Source organism: Corvus hawaiiensis, chromosome 16 (assembly GCF_020740725.1).
Source record: "Corvus hawaiiensis isolate bCorHaw1 chromosome 16, bCorHaw1.pri.cur, whole genome shotgun sequence".
Taxonomy (NCBI): domain Eukaryota; kingdom Metazoa; phylum Chordata; class Aves; order Passeriformes; family Corvidae; genus Corvus; species Corvus hawaiiensis.
In genome coordinates, this window is record NC_063228.1 from 1,607,562 (window position 1) to 1,630,468 (window position 22,907).

The following is a 22,907-nucleotide window of genomic DNA, read 5'->3' on the forward strand; positions in this document are numbered from 1 at the left end:
AACCAAGAGGCTGATAAGGTTGATAACAGTCTACCACCAGTGGAACCAACTGCACTTTCCATGGGAAGATTAAATTAGTTAAGTACTTCCCCACTTTTACTAGTGCTTGTGGGGGAAAAAAAGTATCTATGGGGAAGTTTACTGTTTCTGGAAATAAACACCCCAGGGAGAAGGTGAAAGAGCACAGGAGGAAACACTTGCCTACCACTGGAAGCACCAGTGGATTCAGAGTGCACTTGTGTGATTAGACACCCTTCTCTTGTCAGGGCTGCACACCAAGCAGCAGGTGAGGTACCTGGGACAGTATTTGAGGGCTGCTCCCCTGCCTAATGTTTGCTTGTCTCTTGCACTTACGGAGCTACTGATTGGGGATCTGACTGAGAGTGTGCTGAAGTCAGGGGAAAACTCTCATTTCTTTGCATAGGGAATTTCAGTGCCTGTAAGTCTTGGAGGCCTTGTCTGTGAGGCTCCCCCTCCACTCAAGTGCCAAGTTGTAGCTCAAGTAAGATAGTACTTCGTGGGTTAAACCAGAAAATTTCACCATTGGTTTTCAGTGGTAGCACAATTTTCTGTGCAATAAATTGAAGGGACTTTTAAATGTACCATGTCATCCTTAGGATAGCTGTCACCCATGCATGTGAGCTGTGAGGCCTCCCTAGACAGTCTTTCCAGAACATTTAAAAAAAGGACTTACAGAAACGTTGAGATTTTGGAATTCCTTCATTTACTAAGGAATTACTATTTCTGTAAATATCTGCCAGTCTGTAGTTGTAGCAGAAACATCTTTGACCCTTAAACTGTGTTGCAATTTGTGAACTTTACCCCTGTAGCAGGTAGAGATCAGGTATTCCACTGGTTGTTTCTGTGGCACAGAGGACGCAGGTTAGTTGACAACAGCTGGGTCTGGATTAGTAGAACCAAGAAGAAATTCCTCCAATAATGACTCTTTGTTCTTCTTGAGGAGTAGCAAGTGCTGCTTCGCTCCTCGTGCCTTTAGCAGACTTTTTATCCAGGAGGCCACCACTAAAAGGGAGTGTTTGTAATGGGGGCTGATGTGGTAGCCTCCACTTTCTGTGGGTGAAGGATCTTGGGGCACATATTGCTGCAATTTAGTCTGTTTTCGTGCCTGGTGTGAGTGGGGCAAACTCTCCTCTATCAGTCTCAAAAGCTTTGAGTTGCAATGCACCTTGAGAGGTGTTATATTAGTACTTGTGCAGGGTGCCTAACGAAATCAGGAGCTGTGTATTCAGGCTGCTTGCAAGATAAGATCACACATAAATACAGATTCAGCAATCGGGTACCAAAGGAGAAAAAGAAGCAGAAAGATAAGAGTCTCCCATTTGACTTTGTGGTCTCTTTCTCTTCATAACAGACTGCTTTCCAAAGACGTCTTTCAAGCAACATGCCAGTGAGGTTAAAAAGCATCTTTCAGAACTGCAGGTTAAAACTAACAAGGCCTGTTTGAGCTGAGCAGGCAGTGTTTAAGATCAGAACACAGCCTAAGGCTCCCAGAACAAAGGCAGGATGACAAAACCATTTGCTGAGAGAGCTGGTTTTCCCCTGTCTGCCCCTGAAACAAACTGCAGTCGACTTTAAACCCTCCTGGAAATCTCCTACCAGGAAGTAGGCTCCATCATGGAAAGGGCTTCTAACCTCTATGTCCTGAAAGGAAACTGCAGAAAAAAGGGGATGATACAACAGTCCATCCTGCCAGGACAGATTTGCAATGAGGAAAGGAGTGGGATTTAGTGGATCTGAGCTGGTGAACAATGTTTTCTTTCAGACATAGAGCAGGTAAGGTCACACTCTGTGCATTACTTCATCAGTGCTAACTAGTGCTGGCTTTCCTTTTGTGCTTTATAGTTTGAGAGCTCTGGAAAATCTGCCCTCTGCAGAAGTCACAGTCCAGTCAACAGGAAACACTGGATTCAGGATAAATAATATTCTAGGGACTTCTGCTTAGTTACCCCTCACAGCCTGTAAAATATGTGGTCAAGAGCCATTGAGATGTGCCTCACACGTGCACCTTCTGTCTCAGTTTCTCTGGTTTGCCTCACAAACACAGGGATTTCAGAGTGATGCCAGTTACTGTTATTTATTGGCATTGAGCACTGGAAGCTCTCACTACAACTACACTTGCAATATACAATGCAAAGGTGAAAGTATCCCTGTGAGACAGGTATGTAGTGCTGGCTGTTCAATAAGGACAGCATCATGGCACAGAAAAGTTTAAAAGCAAAGCTGATTCCATTGAACTGGGGGAAAATTCCCTTAGAAATATGGGTACATCCTTAAGGACTTCATTACACTGAAAACAAGTTTATCTGATGATTCAGCACCTGTGAGTGAAAATCCAGTTTTCTTGACTTTCAGGGTTGGGCTTCAAATACCTGTGGCATCCTCCATTCTGTCTCTTCCACATGTACTGTATGCTGTGTGGGAAAGACTGGAACTGTTGGCACTTTCTTTGCACGTTTATTTTACATGTATCTTTTCCCAAGTTGCACACTTCAGCTGAAGTGCAAAGCAAATGGAAGTCTTTGGCATTTCACCTTTGCTCACCTACTGTTTATTTTGTGTTTATTTCATGCCCTCAAAGAAAAGAGAACTCATAAAAAAATAAATCAGAGATTCATCAGTTTTATTGGTGCATAAATTCAGTGTGACTCGCCATCTAGTGCAGGTTTAAGGCATAACATAATTAGAGACTGTTGTAAGTCAAGGTGGTAGTCTCCTAAAACACTTCAAAACTAGTGGCATTTTATTTCTGTAAGCACGCAAAGTAACATAAAACTTACAGGAATCAAGACAAAGATATTGAAAAAAGGACTGGCAAGTGAAATTTTAGAGAGGAGATATGAGAGTCATTCATCAGCTGACAAAGTAGAGGACAAATATTCTAATGAAAAAGCAGTGCTCAATCTCTTTACAAGAAAAGGAGGAACATAAAATAATAGGGAAAACAAGGATGTGTTCAAACAACCTATTTATTCAAGCTGGTTTGCATTAATTCATCCAGCATCACAAACTAGACAGCATCCAATAACTAACTGCTTTTAAATGTGTTTTCTTTCATTCCAGGTGACTGATTCCTTAGGTGTGCACCTGATTCTTCCCCTCACTGTCTGATAAAACATCATTTATCATGAGAACATTTATTAAATCCTGGATTCCTCAGTGTTTGCGGATTCTCGGGTCACCTTGCAGATCATTCCACGGAAACAACAGGCTTCTTACATCTCAGATTGTTTCCTACTATGAATCTATAAACCAGTGTAAAAAAGAACTGCCAGAATATTTCAACTTTGCAAGTGATGTCTTAGATGAGTGGGCACGGCTGGAAAAGGTAGTATTTGTCTTTTACCTTATAGACATTGTGTTGTTAACCCCAGCTGGCAACTAAGAACCACAGAGCCCCTGGATCTCACTCCCACACTCCCCAGTGGGATGGGGAGGAGAATCAGGAGAAAATAAAGGTAAAACTCAGGGGTTGAGGAAAGAACAGTTTAAGAATTGAAATAAAATAAAATAAAATACAATAATAAGAAGAATATTAATTATAATTATCACCATTGTAGTAGTATCAGTAGCAATAGTAGTGATGAAAAGGGAGACAACAAAAAGAGAGCGCAACAAAGAAAACTCAGACAAGACAAATGATGTACAACACAACTGCCCAGTGCCCACTGATTGACACCCATCCTGTCCCCAAACAGCAACTGGCACCCCTCACCCAACTTCTCACCAGGTAATAAACTGAGCAAGGCTTTCTGTGGTGTGGAGTATCCCTTTGGACAGCTCAGGTCAGCTGTCTTGAACCCTTCCAGATTCTCATGCACCTCCTTGTTGGCAGAGTGTGAGAAACTGGAAAGTCCTCGACTTAGTTGTTGCTAAGCAGTGCTTACTCAGTGCCAGTCAAAACCAGGACACAGTGGAACAAATCTCAGATGATTCAGTTTTACTGATGGATACTCGATAGTGTTAGCACCATTTTATTTTGTTTGTCAGAAAGATGGGTTTCACTCTAGCAGAGTGATTGCCAAAGATGATTTGTATTGAAGTGAAATCTTTTAAGGTTTGTCTTCATGGTTTAATGTCTTCTGATGTGCTGCAGGATGGAAGAAAACCAGCAAATCCAGCTTTTTGGTGGGTCAGTGATGAGGGAGAGGAGGTGAAGTGGAGCTTTGAAGAGCTGGGCTCTCTCTCGAGGAAGGCAGCCAATGTCCTTTGTGAGGCCTGTGCTCTGCAGAGAGGAGACAGAGTTATGGCAGTTCTGCCTCGTGTTCCCGAGTGGTGGCTCCTGAACGTAGCCTGCATGCGAGCAGGTGAGTGACTCACCCACCCCTGGGGTGCAGAGACAGAGCAAACAGAGCCTACAAGCCACATGTTAGATCAGTGTGAAGAAAATGCAGGCAGGGATATGTTGCTGTGACCTGCACAATTCAGCTTTTGCCTAAAGGCAGGATTGGCAGCACTCACCCAGGAACCACAGTGCCAGACAGGGTCCAGTCAAGAGGCATCCTCAGGTGAAGCCAGAGAGGCTCCAGTGGCTGCAGCCTGAGGTCAGGCTTGACCACATACATTGTAAGGGAACTGAATGTATAATGGAGGAACTTACAGAGTTAGTGTCATTAATAATTGAATATATCTATTTTGCTCTGCTTTTAAGCTGCCAAACATCCATGATGGATCAAATCAGCATCAACAGAGAGACACGATCAGGTATTTTTGGGAAATGATGAGTTTCCTCAATTGCTTCTTGCTCTTTTCCAGGAATTGTCTTTATTCCAGGAACATCCCAATTAACGGCCAAAGACATCTCATACCGACTCCAGGCTTCAAAGGCCAAGTGCATCATTACCAGTGACACCCTGGCACCTGCACTGGAATCTGTCCTGCCTGGCAGCCAGTTCCTGAGAAGTAAACTCATTGTAGGCAGAGGGAGCAGGGCTGGGTGGCTGAACCTCAAAGAACTCCTTGCGTGAGTATCCAGCTCTTTCACCATCATCCCTGTGGGGTGAAGGGAGCTGTACCAGGCAGGTGACATTGCTGAGTTTTGAGGTTCATTTTCAAAATACAAAGGACTTACATTTCTCTGTCAACCTGCTGCATTGTGATTACACTGGTAGAGGTTTGTCCAACCCAGGTTTTGGGAGCTAAGTTCAGGTCCTTCACCTTCTCCTCACTTAGCAGCCTGCCAGCTTTTAGAAGCTCTCTGCTTCTACTGTGATCACAAGACAAGCAGAGTTCTAAACAATTGTTATGAGCATGCCTGCTAGAGCCCATTCTAATGGCTCTTGATTAAATGGGAAAATACCAATTGCTAGCTCTTGGTGCTCAGTTCTTTTTTCCCTTTATTATCCTGGCACCTCAGAGGATCTGAATTGTTCATCAGTCTCTTGAACATAAATGATACACTATTAGTAAAAAGACCAATGTACTTGGCATAATAACCTCAGTTATTGATTTCAGGTTGGGGGTTGGTTTGTGTTGAAGCAGACACTGATTTCTGCCTGCTGTTCCATAATCAGCACCTGGAGTGCCCTTGATAAACAGTGGCAGACAAAGTCTGGAATATTCTGCAGGTGCTCATATTTTAAATGTTATGGCATACAGGGCATCATCGTTACAAGGAAAATGTTTTCTCTAACTGTTCTTACCTGTGTTACCACTTACTCAGTGAGATCATTCAGTTTGGGGCAGCTTTCCTGTTGAACTCCTAAACAATAAAAATACTGATTCCCTGCTGGAAAACTGTGTGTACTGACCAGAATATACCATTTCCTCTGAAGGGTTGCATCTGCTGACCATGAATGTGTCAAGACGAGGAGTCAAGAGCCAATGCTGATCTATTTCACCAGTGGAACTACGGGCTTCCCAAAAATGGTGGTGCAGTCCCACAGCAGTTACGGGATTGGATTCACAATCTCTGGCAGGTATCACCTTGCAGTTCCTCCCAGGGTCCTCATTAAGTGACGTGATCACCATTAAATGGAACATATGACCATCAAACTCCAGTAAATGTGGGCAATTCGTGACTGTAGGATTTGCATCCTCCTCATTTTGAATGTTAAAGGATACCTTTCTCAAAATATTCCGAGTTGAAAGCTGGTGGTCAAGGGTCCAGAGAAGTAACTTGTTTAGTTTCCTAGAGAAATGAGCTGTGACAGCTGATGTCTCAACTGCACCAGGTGGGAAAAGGCTGCTCCAAATGATCTGTTTGGGTTCTGCTCTAGATCCAGATTCTGCAGCTCGAGACAAAGATGTCTTGCATTGCTCACAAGAAAAATAAATGCTCAAAATATTAAGCAGGAGGGAATGAAGGGAAATAAGAGAATGTTTAAGACTCTTCAAATCTCTCAAACTTTCTACAGAGCCCCACTTGCTCTAATCACATCTTCTAATGGAAGCCTCCTGCCCTTTCCTTGAACGCTGCTGTGACCTGGGCCCGAGTATCTCACATTCTCTGTAGCATTTTTTCATCTCTGCTTTTTCATCAGGTATTGGATGAACTTGACTCCTTCAGATATAATGTGGAATACCTCTGATACTGGCTGGGTAAAAGCAGCTTGGAGCAGTCTTTTTGCACCTTGGATCTGTGGATCCTGTGTCTTTGTACACAATATGCCACAGTTTAAACCAGAGGTTATTGCAGAGGTAAGCTTAACATTTTATACTGTGATGTTTGCTTCCATTTTACATAAATGAAGGAAACAAACTGGCTCTCATCCATGGGTGCCACTACTCAGTAGCAGCAGGGATAGTACTTCCCACATCCCAAGGAATCATCCCTCCATTTGATGTCCATTCAGCTCAAGGAACAAGTGTTTCCCCTCCTGATTAGGCCATGTGGCATGGCTCCAGTGTAGAGCACAACTGGAGAAAGATGCAGGATATAAAGATCTTGGGGTCACTGCTGTGTTGTCCAATATTGAGCTTAAAGCTCACTTCAGGTATGGACTTCCAGCTGCTTGGGGGTCAGGCTGAGCATGGGCCAGTAATCAGAGTATGGCATGAACCTGAATTAAGGCTCTGTTATCCTGAATTTTCAGTGAGTTGCCAGAGTGCCTATTCCTCCCCTCAGGCACTGCACAAAACCAGTTAGCTGATTGATTCCCATCAACACTGGCCTCTTTTGTTAATCACCTGCACATTCACAAGGTCAGAGCCACCATCACACTTTCATTTCCAACAGAATAACTCCCTGTTTTTCTAGACTCTCTCCAGATATCCCATCACCACCTTCTGCACAGCTCCCACTGCCTTCTGCATGCTGGTCCAACACGATGTGAGCAGGTACTGCAGGGAGGGGAGGGGAGGGAGGCTGGGGCACAATGCTGGCACAGCTCTGGAGGTTTAGTTCCTCAGGTTCCTTAATTTCTTTTTCTGTTAAAGGCAATCTAATTAGCAAAACCAGCTCTCAGAAAAGAAGGCTGTGTTCTGAAAGGTGAGAATGACTAGGGCTAGCCCAGGTAGGCCACTGGGCTTCAGGACTGGGTCTTTGAATAGACAGCACAGAGGGGAAAAAGGAGACATTTTTAAGTTGTCACTTCCTCTGAACTTAGGGTTCCCAGTTCAATTTAAATCAGCTGGGCAGCATTGGATCAGGGAGCTACTGGAGTAGTTCCCTCAGGTTCCTTAATTTCTTTTTCTGTTAAAGGCAATCTAATTAGCAAAACCTGCTCTCAGAAAAGAAGGCTGTGTTCTGAAAGGTGAGAATGACTAGGGCTAGCCCAGGTAGGCCACTGGGCTTCAGGACTGGGTCTTTGAATAGACAGCACAGAGGGGAAAAAAGGAGACATTTTTAAGTTGTCACTTCCTCTGAACTTAGGGTTCCCAGTTCAATTTAAATCAGCTGGGCAGCATTGGATCAGGGAGCTACTGGAGTGTGGTGGAGTTGTTGTCACATGCTTGAGAATGAAGGGAGCAGTTAGAGGAGCTTCACATCCTGAGAGTTATTTGGCAGCTGTTCTCCCCAGTTTGTTACTCTGTAAAATACCCAGCTTGTGAGAAGTGGTTTGCAGGGAGTTTTCACATCTTTGGTAAGGTACTTATTCTTGTCACATGGGTCTTTCAACCTGACAAAAGCCAACCCAGGTTTAGCAGAGCTCAGCCTCTCTGTACCTATTCAGCCTTCCTTTTGCTCTAGAAAATTCCCTGAGTTAAATCTGATCTTGGCTGTTGGCACATAACTCAGCTTTCCACACACATTTGATGTGCTTGTTCAGATTTCTCCTTTTATGTCAGCTCTCTCAAGGAAACGCTTTTGCTCACACATTTTCCAGCGGAGAAACCTATTTCTAGTGACACAGAGATAAACCAATATCATCTTCAGTGGCAGCTCAAGCAATCTAGGAGTCTAGTCCAGGTGTGCATAACAGGATGATGACTCATTTCCAAAGGAGCTTGTGAAGTGTTAGGTGTACTTACTTGGAAAGCCAAGAGAGGCTGTTCAGTTAAGTCTACCTACTGCTCATTTTAGGAGCTAAGACAATTATTTCATTTTCTGTTCCTCTCAAGCTACAAGTTCCCGAGTCTGAAGCACTGTGTAACTGGAGGGGAAGCACTGAATCCCGAAGTGTTGGCAAAGTGGAAAATCCAAACAGGGCTGGATATCCATGAAGGTTATGGCCAGACTGAAACAGTACGTTTGCAATAAATGTAATTACTGGTAGTAGAACCCTTCACCATCTTTGCTTCAAAAGCAAAAATAAAAAAGAGTATTTTCTCTGGGTATCAATTTTTCCTGTCTGAGGTTTTAATGAAAAATATTAAAGCAGCTCACACCCCAGACTGATGTTCTCAAAAACCCCAGTGCAGGTTCTGATTCAGCCCTTGTCACAACAAAGTCATGGGAAGGTGCCTAATGCAAACAATAATAGCATTCACAAGATGTTGCAACAATTTTAATTTTTTTTTTTTAAATCTACTCTGCAGGTGACAATCTGTGCCAATATGAAAGGAATGAAAATTAAACCTGGCTCTTTGGGAAAAGCTGTTCCCCCTTATGATGTGCAGGTACGTGGAAATGTGGCAGCTGTGGGTAGAAGAGTAAGGCAGGGCTGTCTGCAGCCCTTCTGTGCCCTGCACTGAGCTGGAGCAGATGCTCCTCTGGGCTGATCAAAGCACTGCTGCTGTGTCTGTCCTTGCTGCAGATCGTGGATGACCATGGGGCTGTTGTGCCTGCAGGAGAAGAGGGCACCATTGCTGTCCGAGTGCAACCCACACGACCCTTCTGTCTGTTCTCCCAGTACTTGGTGAGCCCGACCTGCTGTGCCTGTGTCTGCTGAGAGACCTGGGAGAGACCCAGGGCAAGGCTCTGCCAGGAGCAGAATTTCATGCAGGCTCCTCAGAAGGTCTCACTGGGTTGCTTGACGACTTTGATCCTGGTCAGTGCATAGTTCCAGGACAGACTGACTGACAGAGTGTAGCTTCAAAATGCCATGTGAACCAGGGGATCCCCTGTTCCAGATATGTACCAGGCAGTTGCCATGGGCTTCAAGTTCAGAGCACCACTCTTTTCCCTCTATTCCATTCCTATCTTTGGTTAAACATTAATGAAGAAAGCCCATAAATTCTACTCTTACACATCAGAAGCTCCAGGAGGCTTTCCAAGGCACAGGTATTTTGTTGCTTCATACCCCTGTCAGAGGTACCCCCACTCCAGCAGGCACTGGAGTCAGAGGAACCTTTGCACAGGTGCCTGTCACACAGACCACGGGCACAAGAGCAGCAGCACAAACACAAGTCACAGCACACGGCCCTCACGTGTAGATGATCATACAGCTCTGAGGTAGTGACACCCTTAATCAAACACCACTACTCAAAAGGGGATGCTCTACCCACTGAAAGCAGAACCAGCTTAGGAAAACACACCAGAAAAAGACATTTTGGTTCAGGTCAAAGGTCCATCTTAAGCAACTGTTCATCTGCAGTGGTGCTGAGGTGCAGGGCATTCTTAGGAAAACAGGCAAAATTAAAGATATTCTCCCCTGTGTTGGAGCTGTCATATTCAATAGGCTTTGGGGAACCCAGCTATGTTTTTAATCCTCTTCTGAATCCCCATAATATTTGTATACTTGTAGCATTCTCATGCAACAACTTGCACAAAGTAGCATCTCACTATGTGATAGAAATCTTCTTTAGGTTCAATACTATAACTTGCGTTTTTCACTATGTCTTCTCTTGTCAAAGTGTTTTTCCTGTCTAACCAAGAGGTTACACTGGATATATAGGTCCTAAAGGTCAGACAGTGTTTTTCCTGCAGGTCACCTCATTTGTGTCTTGGTCCTGACAGTTAAGAGTAAAAACTTTCCTTTGGCTGGAAGTTATTTTGGCAACCCCCTGCAATGGTAAATCATTTCCCTGAACAGAGTGGGTTACATATTTTAGTCATTTGCTGTGGTGAACGGGCATTTTGATAGAGCATGGCCTTTTCTCTCTAGAACAGAAATCTCTACATAAAAGGTACTTTTGTCCACATATCATATATTTCCACAACAAAGCTGCTAAATGTGGCTCTTTTATTTAGCTGAAAATATAAAACAGTATTGAACATACTCAGTTGTAGACCCTTCTATTGGTTTTTTTTAGCACCACTGCAAAGTAAATGTGTTATGTCTCACTAAGAATCAGAAACTTCTCTTGAAATGTTTGGTTGTTGCCAGGATAATCCAGAGAAAACTGCTGCCTCTATGCGTGGAGATTTTTATGTCACGGGGGACAGAGGCGTTATGGATGAAGAGGGGTATGTCTGGTTTGTTGGAAGAGCTGATGATATCATTAACTCTGCTGGGTAAGGCATCTGCTTCTAGATTTGCCTCATAAACCACAGCCTGCCAACACCAATGGACTGGCCCATCCTGCTGGGGCTGACCTCTGCTCGTGCTCTCCCAGGTACCGCATCGGCCCCTTTGAGGTGGAGAGTGCGTTGCTGCAGCACCCAGCAGTCTCCGAGGTGGCTGTTGTCAGCAGCCCCGACCCAGTTCGAGGGGAGGTAAAAGAAAATAGAGCAAAGATGTAGTAAGAAATGCCCTTTATTCTAAGCATCAGTATCCCTGTATGTACTAGGCTTCCTTGGAATTCAGTATGTTGCAGATTTTTGAAATTAAGTGGGCTAAAGTTTTTTAAATCCGTATCTTGACAGATCTTACAGTTTCAGAATTATTTCTTTGCAGGTTTTGATGTGGGGAAAAAATTTGTTTTTTCAGGCTAATCATGACATGTTTTTTCTCTAAGCAAGGAAATTTTGATTATTTCTCATTTACCACTAAGCCTATGGTGGCAATGATATCCAGTGTTTCATTTTTGTTTTATATTTTCCAACCTTACAACATTTCTTTGAGCAACTGGGATGAGATTTTAATCTCTCTTTATTTTCTGTACTAGAACTTTTCGAAAGTTTAATAGTGTATAAAGTTAAGAAAAAAAGTGGAAAATACCAAAACATTCCCTGCTGCAGAATGGGTCCTTCACAACACAGCATTCTGTAATAACCAGCCAATGAAAAGAGAAATTAAAGAAAAAGACCCAATTTGGGCATTCTCTATTTTGACACTCACTTTACATGACAAATGTACCCCTTTATTCCCACCTCTGGAAGTTAATGGAATCCCTTCCTTTTTGTGGCACAGGTGGTCAAAGCCTTCATTGTTTTAGCTCCTGCTTTTGTATCACATGATCCAGAAAAATTAACTCACGAGCTCCAGCAGCATGTCAAGAAGGTGACTGCACCTTACAAGTATCCAAGGAAGGTAAGTACAGCCCAAAACCACAGGTTCTCTAACTGGACCAGAAACTGAGCATTTTTTGCCCTGCCTCAGCTGCTTCTCGACTGCGTTCTGACAAACACTCCAGGCAGAGTTAGATGGAATAGAAGCAGATGACGGGGTCTGTTGCAGCTGTAGCCTTGGGTTGTCTGTGTGTGCTAGAAAGGACCCAGAGGGAGGCAATGGTCATGAAATTTTACTTTATGAGTGTCCAGTCTTTCTTTCATGGAGTACTGGGGTTTTCCAGCAGATCAAAAGGACAAGGCATTCAACTCCAACCAGTCTCTACCTAGAGCTCTCCTCTGGCACTCAGCCAAAACAAAAGGGAAATTCCTGCTGGCATCAGTGGATTGGAATCCATCTCTTCACACTAGGAAAGACACCAGTAACTCCCTGTCCTGAAAGCTGAAGCACTCAGCTCCTAGAGATTGTGGTACTTCTCCCTGCAAGTCTGGTCTGTGCAGTACCTACAAGGTGTAGTAAGGAATTCCACCACACCAGCCCTGGCTGTGCAGCTTCCCATCTGTTCATCCCCAGCCACGCTAAAAGTGTTTTTGCAATCTTTTGTTGCACCTGGAAAATTAACCACAATTCATTTGGCTACAGGGAGCATTTTTGCCTTTCAGGTGGAGTTTGTTCAGGATCTGCCAAAGACAGCAACTGGGAAAATCCAGAGAAAGGCTCTAAAGAGCAAAGAGTGGGCAAGAGTACGACAAGGGCAAGAATGATCTGGAAAATGAGGAGAGAAAATTTCCATCATGTATCAGCCATAACACATGACACAGAGTTGTCATGACCCAGAGCAGTACGAGAACATCAGGAAAAACAAACTATGGAAGAAAAAGGAGAAAACACTCTTGAGGACATGTGGTATTGGAAACGCTTTTGCTATCGACCTATAAATTTTCAGAAGGAAGGAAGTGCAAGTAATTCAAAGTGTGGAATGGGAGACAGAAAGACAGACTCAGGTGCATACAAAGGTCAGACTTTTTTTGCTGCAATTTGTATTAACAGCTTCCCTAAAAAAAAAATGGGTGAAACTACAAGACTTTGAAAATTACAAATAAATGAGAAATTAACAAAAAGATGTTTGTCCTGAGGTGGGTATCAGCCATTAATTAACATCCAAAAACTACCACTGTAACATTCTCAAACTCTTTCAGAGTGGAAGGAAAAAGACATTTCTTTTTAATGCTTCTCTTCATCTTGATGAATTTGTGATTTAAGTAAATGGTTAGACTGGAGGAAAAGTGCTTTAGGTTAACTGCAAATTATGCACAATTACCAGTGGTGTAAATGATTACAAGAAGAAGGTTATGCCACAGAAAGAGTTCTGTTCCTTGCTCTGTATTGTGGCACATTCTGTTCTCGTCACTCCAGAAGAAGTGAGCAATAAAGCCAGAAGGGTTTCACTCCAAAACACTTATGAAGGAGTGCCCGGCTTTCACATCTCCAGGGGACAGCTGATCTTTACAGGGCCTCGTATGGGAAACGTCCTGACAGGTGAGTGAAGTGAATGAAGAGGATCTCCCCCAGCAGCTCTCAGCCTCTCCTGCCCACAGCAGCCAGGTCAGGAAAATGTTATTTATCCGAATTCCTCGTGTTGATGATCACTGAGCAGAAGCAAATGGTATTAAATCAGGAATAATCATTTCTGATTCTTGCAGGCATTCAGAGGACTGAATTGCCATTACTGGGTCTTTTCCTCTGTTTTCTGTCTTCATTTTCACCTCTACATTTGCAGATGAAAAAGTGCTAAAAAATTGAAGGCTCTCACAGCTAAACTTGGCAGATGTTTTCATAGAGCACTAGGGAATCCTAAACTTCAAATGTGTTTCATCTTGTCAGTCTTGAATATAATTTCTCATCTTGAAAACTCTTCCTAAGTGTTCTGTCCCTCCTCTTTCCTTCATAGGCTATTGTGCAGATATTGTCATTGTAATGCTCTGAAAAATGCAAGTTACAGCTAAATCAGAGAATTAGAGCAGACTAAGAAATGAGAAACATCTTCCTAAGTGATTAAGGATTATTTACAGCTGATGTTGTGTTTGAGGAAGGAAAGTTGTGGGCAATTAACAGCCCCAAAGAACACATCAAAGCTATGCAAGGATCAGCTGAGATACAGACAAGGTGACAGATCAGTACAGGACATTAAGACCTTAAAACACAGAAGGTAAAAAATACCAGAAAGCAGGATGGGGAACTTCACATTTATTTGGACCATTTGAACCATCAGTCTGGCAGTGGGCCTAAGTGACTTCAATGAATCACTCATAACTGGATTGTCTGGAAAATGCTGAGATTTGTTTGATTTGTTGGTTCTTGTTGTCGCTGTTTTTGCAGGATTCATAGCAACAACTCTGCTGATTTTCTTAACCTCAAGATGACTGTGCTTATTCCTTCTGCATACTGTGATGTTAAATACTCATATCATAAAAATACAGGTAACATGATATAAAATGAGGATGTGTGCAATCAACCTATTTATTCAAGCTGGTTTGCATTCATTTATCCAACGTCATACATGAGACAGCATCCAATAACTGGATTGGTTTAAATGTGTTTTCTTTCATTCCAGGTGACTGATTCCTTAGGTGTGCACCTGATTCTTCCCCTCACTGTCTGATAAAACATCATTTATCATGAGAACATTTATTAAATCCTGGATTCCTCAGTGTTTGCAGATTCTCGGGTCACCTTGCAGATCATTCCACGGAAACAACAGGCTTCTTACATCTCAGATTGTTTCCTACTATGAATCTATAAACCAGTGTAAAAAAGAACTGCCAGAATATTTCAACTTTGCAAGTGATGTCTTAGATGAGTGGGCACGGCTGGAAAAGGTAGTATTTGTCTTTTACCTTATAGACATTGTGTTGTTAACCCCAGCTGGCAACTAAGAACCACAGAGCCCCTGGATCTCACTCCCACACTCCCCAGTGGGATGGGGAGGAGAATCAGGAGAAAATAAAGGTAAAACTCAGGGGTTGAGGAAAGAACAGTTTAAGAACTGAAATATTATAATAATAATCATAGTAGTAGTAGTAGCTCACTGCCCATTGATCAATGCCCAGCCCATCCCCAAACACCTCCCAGCCAACTTCCCCCTAGGTTATAAACTGAGCAGGACCTTCTGTGGTCTGGAATATCCCTTTGGGCAGTTCAGGTCAGCTGTCCTGTCTAGGTGCTTCTTGTGCACATCCTGGCTGGCAGAGTGTGGGAAACTGGAAAGTCCTTGACTCAGAGTAAGCACTGCTTAGCAACAACTAAAGTATCAGTGTGTTATCAACATTATACTCATCCTAAATCCATAGACCACAGCACTTTACCAGAACTCAGTAAGAAAATTGACTCTATCCCAGTCAAAATGAGGACACAGTGGAACAAATCTCAGATGATACAAATCATTTTTCCTCATGGGTACTGGGCAGTATTAGCTGCAGAGTGGAAAGTACCATTTCATTTTGTTCATCAGAAATACATGTGTCACTCTGAGAGAATGATTGCCAGGGATGATTTGCTTAGTTGGGAGTTATTTTGTATTGAAGTGAAATCTTTTAAGGTTTGTCTTCATGGTTTAATGTCTTCTGATGTGCTGCAGGATGGAAGAAAACCAGCAAATCCAGCTTTTTGGTGGGTCAGTGATGAGGGAGAGGAGGTGAAGTGGAGCTTTGAAGAGCTGGGCTCTCTCTCGAGGAAGGCAGCCAATGTCCTTTGTGAGGCCTGTGCTCTGCAGAGAGGAGACAGAGTTATGGCAGTTCTGCCTCGTGTTCCCGAGTGGTGGCTCCTGAACGTAGCCTGCATGCGAGCAGGTGAGCGACTCACCCACCCCTGGGGTGCAGAGACAGAGCAAACAGAGCCTACAAGCCACATGTTAGATCAGTGTGAAGAAAATGCAGGCAGGGATATGTTGCTGTGACCTGCACAATTCAGCTTTTGCCTAAAGGCAGGATTGGCAGCACTCACCCAGGAACCACAGTGCCAGACAGGGTCCAGTCAAGAGGCATCCTCAGGTGAAGCCAGAGAGGCTCCAGTGGCTGCAGCCTGAGGTCAGGCTTGACCATATACATTGTAAGGGAACTGAATGTATAATGGAGGAACTTACAGAGTTAGTGTCATTAATAATTGAATATATCTATTTTGCTCTGCTTTTAAGCAGCCAAACATCCATGATGGATCAAATCAGCATCAACAGAGAGACACGATCAGGTATTTTTGGGAAATGATGAGTTTCCTCAATTGCTTCTTGCTCTTTTCCAGGAATTGTCTTTATTCCAGGAACATCCCAATTAACGGCCAAAGACATCTCATACCGACTCCAGGCTTCAAAGGCCAAGTGCATCATTACCAGTGACACCCTGGCACCTGCACTGGAATCTGTCCTGCCTGGCAGCCAGTTCCTGAGAAGTAAACTCATTGTAGGCAGAGGGAGCAGGGCTGGGTGGCTGAACCTCAAAGAACTCCTTGCGTGAGTATCCAGCTCTTTCACCATCATCCCTGTGAGGTGAAGGGAGCTGTACCAGGCAGGTGACATTGCTGAGTTTTGAGGTTCATTTTCAAAATACAAAGGACTTACATTTCTCTGTCAACCTGCTGCATTGTGATTACACTGCATTAAGTACAGGTTCATCCAGCCCAGGTTTTGGGAGATAAGTTCAGATTTTTCAGCTTCTTCTTGCTCCTCAGCCTTATGATTCACAGTGTACTTGTGACAGGCAGTGTGTTCGCTAACTCTTCCCTGTGATATGAAATGCAACTATTTCTTTAGTAAGATAATATAATTTGGGGCAACTTTCCTGTTGAACTCCTAAACAATAAAAATACTGATTCCCTGCTGGAAAACTGTGTGTACTGACCAGAATATACCATTTCCTCTGAAGGGTTGCATCTGCTGACCATGAATGTGTCAAGATGAGGAGTCAAGAGCCAATGCTGATCTATTTCACCAGTGGAACTACGGGCTTCCCAAAAATGGTGGTGCAGTCCCACAGCAGTTACGGGATTGGATTCACAATCTCTGGCAGGTATCACCTTGCAGTTCCTCCCAGGGTCCTCATTAAGTGACGTGATCACCATTAAATGGAACATATGACCATAAAGCTCCAGTGAATGTGGGCAATTTGTGACTGTAGGATTTGTGCTTTCCTCATCTTTCCCCTCTCAGGGTGAAACCTGTGTTATTAAAAGCTTCGTGAAGGCCCAGTTGACCTCATCATGAGCAGAGTTGTGTCACTCACAGGCTGAAAGCAGAGGAACAATAAGGAAAGTGTCCCTACAGCTGCACCAGAGGAAGTCAAGTGCTTTCATGTTGGGCCAACCTGCCCTGAGAACCAAAGCAACCTTGGGCCATGTCATTGAATCTTAAAAGTTACACTTCGGGTTAAATCTGTGGCTTGGTACTGATTTGCTTTCCCTGGAAATTTTTTCATCTCTGCTTCTTCATCAGGTATTGGATGAACTTGACTCCTTCAGACATAATGTGGAATACCTCGGATACTGGCTGGGCAAAATCGGCTTGGGGCAGTGTGTTTGCACCTTGGATCTGTGGATCCTGTGTCTTTGTACACAATATGCCACAGTTTAAACCAGAAGTTATTGCAGAGGTGAGTAATCCCCATATCCCAAGCAATCCAAAGATACCAGAATGCCTATTCCTCCTTCCAGCTATTTCTCAAAAACCAGTCAGCTGGACAATTCTCCTCAACGCTGGCCTCTTGTATGGGGTAGAGACCCTGAATTTCCCAAGAATAATACTGGAAAAGCTCTAGTCTAGTTCCCTATGACCAATTAGGCTTGAGCCTGGGACACACCTTGGAAAGCACAAAGAAAATCAATTTGAACTACTGCTCTCAGTGGTCTTTCACTTATATGTGTGGCTTTTGTTGGACAGAAAGTTCCGTATTTTCTACAGGGGTTGGACTGACTGGTGCAGCATTTTTATGGTTTTCGTCTTGCAGACATTTGAGCACATACATTGTATTAATCACCTGCACATTCACAAGGTCAGAGCCACCATCACACTTTCATTTCCAACAGAATAACTCCCTGTTTTTCTAGACTCTCTCCAGATATCCCATCACCACCTTCTGCACAGCTCCCACTGCCTTCTGCATGCTGGTCCAACACGATGTGAGCAGGTACTGCAGGGAGGGGAGGGGAGGGAGGCTGGGGCACAATGCTGGGACAGCCCTGGAGGTTTAGTTCCTCAGGTTCCTTAATTTCTTTTTCTGTTAAAGGCAATCTAATTAGCAAAACCAGCTCTCAGAAAAGAAGGCTGTGTTCTGAAAGGTGAGAATGACTAGGGCTAGCCCAGGTAGGCCACCTGGGCTTCAGGACTGGGTCTTTGAATAGACAGCACAGAGGGGAAAAAAGGAGACATTTTTAAGTTGTCACTTCCTCTGAACTTAGGGTTCCCAGTTCAATTTAAATCAACTGGGCAGCATTGGATCAGGGAGCTACTGGAGTGTGGTGGAGTTGTTGTCACATGCTTGAGAATGAAGGGAGCAGTTAGAGGAGCTTCACATCCTGAGAGTTATTTGGCAGCTGTTCTCCCCAGTTTGTTACTCTGTAAAATACCCAGCTTGTGAGAAGTGGTTTGCAGGGAGTTTTCACATCTTTGGTAAGGTACTTATTCTTGTCACATGGGTCTTTCAACCTGACAAAAGCCAACCCAGGTTTAGCAGAGCTCAGCCTCTCTGTACCTATTCAGCCTTACCTTCAGTTTTAGGGGTACTTACTTGGAAAGCCAAGGGAGGCTGTTCAGTGAGGGCCATTCACTGCTCATTTTAGGAGCTAAGACAATTATTTCATTTTCTGTTCCTCTCGAGCTACAAGTTCCTGAGTCTGAAGCACTGTGTAACTGGAGGGGAAGCACTGAATCCCGAAGTGTTTGCAAAGTGGAAAATCCAGACAGGGCTGGATATCCATGAAGGTTATGGCCAGACTGAAACAGTACGTGTGCATTAATTCTTGCAATATACCCATTCACAGGTAACAATACCAGAGCCACAATGTCCTTGATAAATCAATGGAAAAGGTGAGAATCACTTACATGATTAAAAATATAATACTTTGTATAATTATAGTTATATAGTTCCAGAATCAGCAATCTGCATATTTTGATGTTTTAGACCCCTGCAAAAACCATTCCAGAGACACTTCAGATCAAATAAGTTGTCATCTTTCCTTCAAAAGAAAACTTAAAAAATAATTTGCTCCAGCTATCAATTTGCCTTTCCAAGGTTTTAATGGCAAATATTAAACCAGCTCACATCCCAGACTTCTCTGTAAGTGAACATTAACAAAACTATTAAGGATCAGATCTCAGGCCTTCTCTCATCTTGCTCTTGAAATGGTCCCAAATTAATCGTCCCATTATTGAAGTAAGGTCTGTAATAATTTCACATCTGCTGTCTTGCAGAGTCAAGTGTTTGCAGGAGAACCCACTGGCTCTGACTCAGCAAAACCAACCTCACACAGGTCTGACCTGAAATGCCTCTCAATCCCTCTCTGATGTTCTCAAAAACCCCAGTGCAGGTCCTGATTCAGCCCTTGTCACAACAAAGTCATGGGAAGGTGCCTAATGCAAACAATAATAGCATTCACAAGATGTTGCAACAATTTAAAAAAACCCCAAAAATCTATTCTGCAGGTGGCAATCTGTGCCAATATGAAAGGAATGAAAATTAAACCTGGCTCTTTGGGAAAAGCTGTTCCCCCTTATGATGTGCAGGTACGTGGAAATGTGGCAGCTGTGGGTAGAAGAGTAAGGCAGGGCTGTCTGCAGCCCTTCTGTGCCCTGCACTGAGCTGGAGCAGATGCTCCTCTGGGCTGATCAAAGCACTGCTGCTGTGTCTGTCCTTGCTGCAGATCGTGGATGACCATGGGGCTGTTGTGCCTGCAGGAGAAGAGGGCACCATTGCTGTCCGAGTGCAACCCACACGACCCTTCTGTCTGTTCTCCCAGTACTTGGTGAGCCCGACCTGCTGTGCCTGTGTCTGCTGAGAGACCTGGGAGAGACCCAGGGCAAGGCTCTGCCAGGAGCAGAATTTCATGCAGGCTCCTCAGAAGGTCTCACTGGGTTGCTTGACGACTTTGATCCTGGTCAGTGCGTGGTGGTGCTGAGGCGCAGGACATTCTTAAGAAAACAGTAGAATTAAGTAACCTAAAGATATTCTCCCCTGCAGTTACACTCTCATATTGAACAAGCTTTAGGGGACCTATCCATGTTTTTAATCCTCTTTTGAACCCCCATAATATTGGGATACTTGTAGCATCATCAAACAACAACTTGTAAAATGTAATTGCTCACTCTGTGATAAAAATCTTCTTTAGGTTCAATACTGTAATTTCAGGCTTTCACTGTCTTCTGTTGTCAGTGGTTTTTCTGTGTAACCAAGAGGTTAAACAGGATGTGGAGGTCCTATAGGTCAAGGCAAATAAAGAAGTTTTTTCTGCAGGTCACCTCATCTGAGTTTTGGTCCTGACAGTTAAGGGTAAAAAGTTACTTTTGATAGGAGGTTATTTTGGCAACCCCCTGCAATGATAAATCACTTCCCTGAACAGAATGGGTTACATATTTGCTCTGATGGATGGGCATTTTGATAGAGCACGACCTTTTCCCTCTAGAACAGAAATTTCTACATACACTCTTTAGTGTGTAGCTCTCTTTTCCACCTGTCACATACTTCAGCCATCAAACTGCTAATTAACATGGCTCTGGGTTTTTCACCAGGAAATATAAAACAGTATTGAACATACTCATTTCAAGAACACCTTAATAACTTATTTTGATAATTTTTAGCACCACTGCAAAGTAAATGTGTTATGTCTCACTAAGAATCAGAAACTTCTCTTGAAATGTTTGGTTGTTGCCAGGATAATCCAGAGCAAACTGCTGCCTCTATGCGTGGAGATTTTTATGTCACGGGGGACAGAGGCGTTATGGATGAAGAGGGGTATGTCTGGTTTGTTGGAAGAGCTGATGATATCATTAACTCTGCTGGGTAAGGCATCTGCTTCTAGATTTGCCTCATAAACCACAGCCTGCCAACACCAATGGACTGGCCCATCCTGCTGGGGCTGACCTCTGCTCGTGCTCTCCCAGGTACCGCATCGGCCCCTTTGAGGTGGAGAGTGCGTTGCTGCAGCACCCAGCAGTCTCCGAGGTGGCTGTTGTCAGCAGCCCCGACCCAGTTCGAGGGGAGGTAAAAGAAAATAGAGCAAAGATGTAGTAAGAAATGCCCTTTATTCTAAGCATCAGTATCCCTGTATGTACTAGGCTTCCTTGAAATTCAGTATGTTGCAGATTTTTGAAAGTAAGTGGGCTAAAGTTTTTTCAATCCACATCTTAATAGATCTTAGAATATCAGAACTATTTCCTTGTTTGCAGGTTTTATGTGGAAAAATAGTTTGGCTTTCCAGACTAATCATGACATGTTTTTCTCTAAGCAAGGAAATTTTGATTATTTCTTGTTTCATCCCTTAGTGCACTGCACCAATGACATCCAGAGTGTTTCATTTTTGTTTTATATTTTCGAACTTTGCAACATTTCTTTGAGAAACAGGGATGAGCTTTTCAGCTTCAGTAGGATATAAAGTTAAGGGGAAAATAAAGATGGAAATATGGAAAACATCCTCTGCTCTATAATCAGTCCTTCATAGCACAGCATTCTGTAATAACCAGCCAATGAAAAGAGAAATTAAAGAAAAAGACCCAATTTGGGCATTCTCTATTTTGACACTCACTTTACATGACAAATGTACCCCTTTATTCCCACCTCTGGAAGTTAATGGAATCCCTTCCTTTTTGTGGCACAGGTGGTCAAAGCCTTCATTGTTTTAGCTCCTGCTTTTGTATCACATGATCCAGAAAAATTAACTCACGAGCTCCAGCAGCATGTCAAGAAGGTGACTGCACCTTACAAGTATCCAAGGAAGGTAAGTACAGCCCAAAACCACAGGTTCTCTAACTGGACCAGAAACTGAGCATTTTTTGCCCTGCCTCAGCTGCTTCTCGACTGCGTTCTGACAAACACTCCAGGCAGAGTTAGATGGAATAGAAGCAGATGACGGGGTCTGTTGCAGCTGTAGCCTTGGGTTGTCTGTGTGTGCTAGAAAGGACCCAGAGGGAGGCAATGGTCATGAAATTTTACTTTATGAGTGTCCAGTCTTTCTTTCATGGAGTACTGGGGTTTTCACAGCACCTCAAACAGGCAAGGCCTTCAGTCAATATTTCATCATCCCAGCCCTGGCTGTGCAGCTTCCCATCCTTTCACCCCCAGCCATAATGAAAGCGTGTCTTTCCTTCAGCTGGGAATTTAACCAGAATTTATTTTTGCCTTTCAGGTGGAGTTTGTTCAGGGTCTGCCAAAGACAGCAACTGGGAAAATCCAGAGAAAGGTTCTAAGGAGCAAAGAGTGGGCAAGCATATAAAAGAGCAAGAGTGATCTGGAAGGCAAGGAGAGAAATATTCCCTCACCTGTACCAACCATAACACATCAAATGTGGCATGTGTTTATGACCCAGAACTCTTGGAAACATTGGGAAAATCAATCTATGGCAGAAAAAGGATAAAACACTCATATGGTTTGAGGGTATGTGGTATTGGAACCACTTTTGCCATCGACCTACAAATTTTCAGGAAGAAGTGCAAGTAATTCAAAGTATGGAATATGAGAAAGGACAGTCCCAAGTGCATACAAAGGTCAAATTTTTTTAACTGCAATTTGTATAAATACTTTCCTTACAAAAAAAAAAAAAAAAAAAAGGTAACTATAACTCTTAGATACATACAAATAAATGAGAAATTAATAAAAATAGTCTTTGTCCTGTGGTGGGTATCAGCAGTGCATTGATATATTCTTTTCAAAAACTACCACTGTAACATTCTCAAACTCTTTCAGAGTGGAAGGAAAAAGACATTTCTTTTTAATGCTTCTCTTCATCTTGATAAATTTGTGATCTACTTAAATGGCTAAAGTCGAGGCAAAAGAAGACCCAAAGTGCTTTAGGTTAACTGCAAATTATGCACAGCTACCAGTGGTGTAAATGATTACAAGAAAAAGGTTATGCCACTGAAAGAGTTCTGCTCCTTGCTCTGTATTGTGGCACATTCTGTTCTCGTCACTCCAGAAGAAG

At 43.3% G+C, this 22,907-nt stretch overlaps 2 protein-coding genes across 8 annotated transcripts in view; both read left to right on the forward strand.

Moving 5' to 3' along the window:
- The window catches only part of LOC125334342 (acyl-coenzyme A synthetase ACSM4, mitochondrial-like), a 29,782-nt gene that overhangs the window by 6,248 nt on the left and 627 nt on the right, over positions 1 to 22,907 (forward strand). The window contains exons 2-15 of one of the 6 annotated variants that reach the window (XM_048321123.1): positions 3,082 to 3,346; positions 4,115 to 4,325; positions 4,774 to 4,981; positions 5,793 to 5,936; positions 6,501 to 6,657; positions 7,217 to 7,296; positions 8,521 to 8,644; positions 8,938 to 9,018; positions 9,156 to 9,257; positions 10,668 to 10,795; positions 10,897 to 10,996; positions 11,634 to 11,753; positions 12,395 to 13,027; positions 22,781 to 22,844. In XM_048321123.1, the coding sequence (XP_048177080.1) occupies positions 3,146 to 3,346; positions 4,115 to 4,325; positions 4,774 to 4,981; positions 5,793 to 5,936; positions 6,501 to 6,657; positions 7,217 to 7,296; positions 8,521 to 8,644; positions 8,938 to 9,018; positions 9,156 to 9,257; positions 10,668 to 10,795; positions 10,897 to 10,996; positions 11,634 to 11,753; positions 12,395 to 12,496 (1,758 nt within the window). In that variant the 5' untranslated portion in view covers positions 3,082 to 3,145 and the 3' untranslated portion in view covers positions 12,497 to 13,027; positions 22,781 to 22,844. Of the gene's footprint in view, positions 1 to 2; positions 78 to 3,081; positions 3,749 to 4,114; positions 4,326 to 4,773; positions 4,982 to 5,792; positions 5,937 to 6,500; positions 6,658 to 7,216; positions 7,297 to 8,520; positions 8,645 to 8,937; positions 9,019 to 9,155; positions 9,258 to 10,667; positions 10,796 to 10,896; positions 10,997 to 11,633; positions 11,754 to 12,394; positions 13,338 to 22,780; positions 22,845 to 22,907 lie in introns of those variants that run through there. The other 5 variants (XM_048321125.1, XM_048321124.1, XM_048321122.1 and 2 more) reach the window with 5 other exon arrangements.
- Positions 14,124 to 22,844, forward strand: LOC125334341 (acyl-coenzyme A synthetase ACSM3, mitochondrial-like). 2 transcript variants are annotated; one of them, XM_048321121.1, is made up of 14 exons: positions 14,124 to 14,212; positions 14,347 to 14,611; positions 15,370 to 15,580; positions 16,029 to 16,236; positions 16,649 to 16,792; positions 17,215 to 17,371; positions 17,826 to 17,905; positions 18,596 to 18,719; positions 19,420 to 19,500; positions 19,638 to 19,739; positions 20,646 to 20,773; positions 20,875 to 20,974; positions 21,588 to 21,707; positions 22,116 to 22,844. In XM_048321121.1, the coding sequence occupies exons 2-14, from the start codon at positions 14,411 to 14,413 to the stop codon at positions 22,200 to 22,202; spliced, it is 1,743 nt and encodes a 580-aa protein (XP_048177078.1). In that variant the 5' UTR covers positions 14,124 to 14,212; positions 14,347 to 14,410; the 3' UTR covers positions 22,203 to 22,844. The 2 variants fall into 2 exon arrangements, with proteins under 2 accessions (XP_048177078.1, XP_048177077.1); XM_048321120.1 differs by lacking the exon at positions 14,124 to 14,212 and having other exon boundaries at positions 14,519 to 15,580.

Coding starts and splice junctions, on each gene's coding strand:
- LOC125334341 (XM_048321120.1), top strand. CDS start 15,136: ATGAGGACACAGTGGAACAAATCTCAGATGATACAAATCATTTTTCCT. Junction 15,581..16,028: donor CGTAGCCTGCATGCGAGCAG/GTGAGCGACTCA, acceptor GCTCTTTTCCAG/GAATTGTCTTTATTCCAGGA. Junction 18,720..19,419: donor GTTATGGCCAGACTGAAACA/GTACGTGTGCAT, acceptor TCTATTCTGCAG/GTGGCAATCTGTGCCAATAT.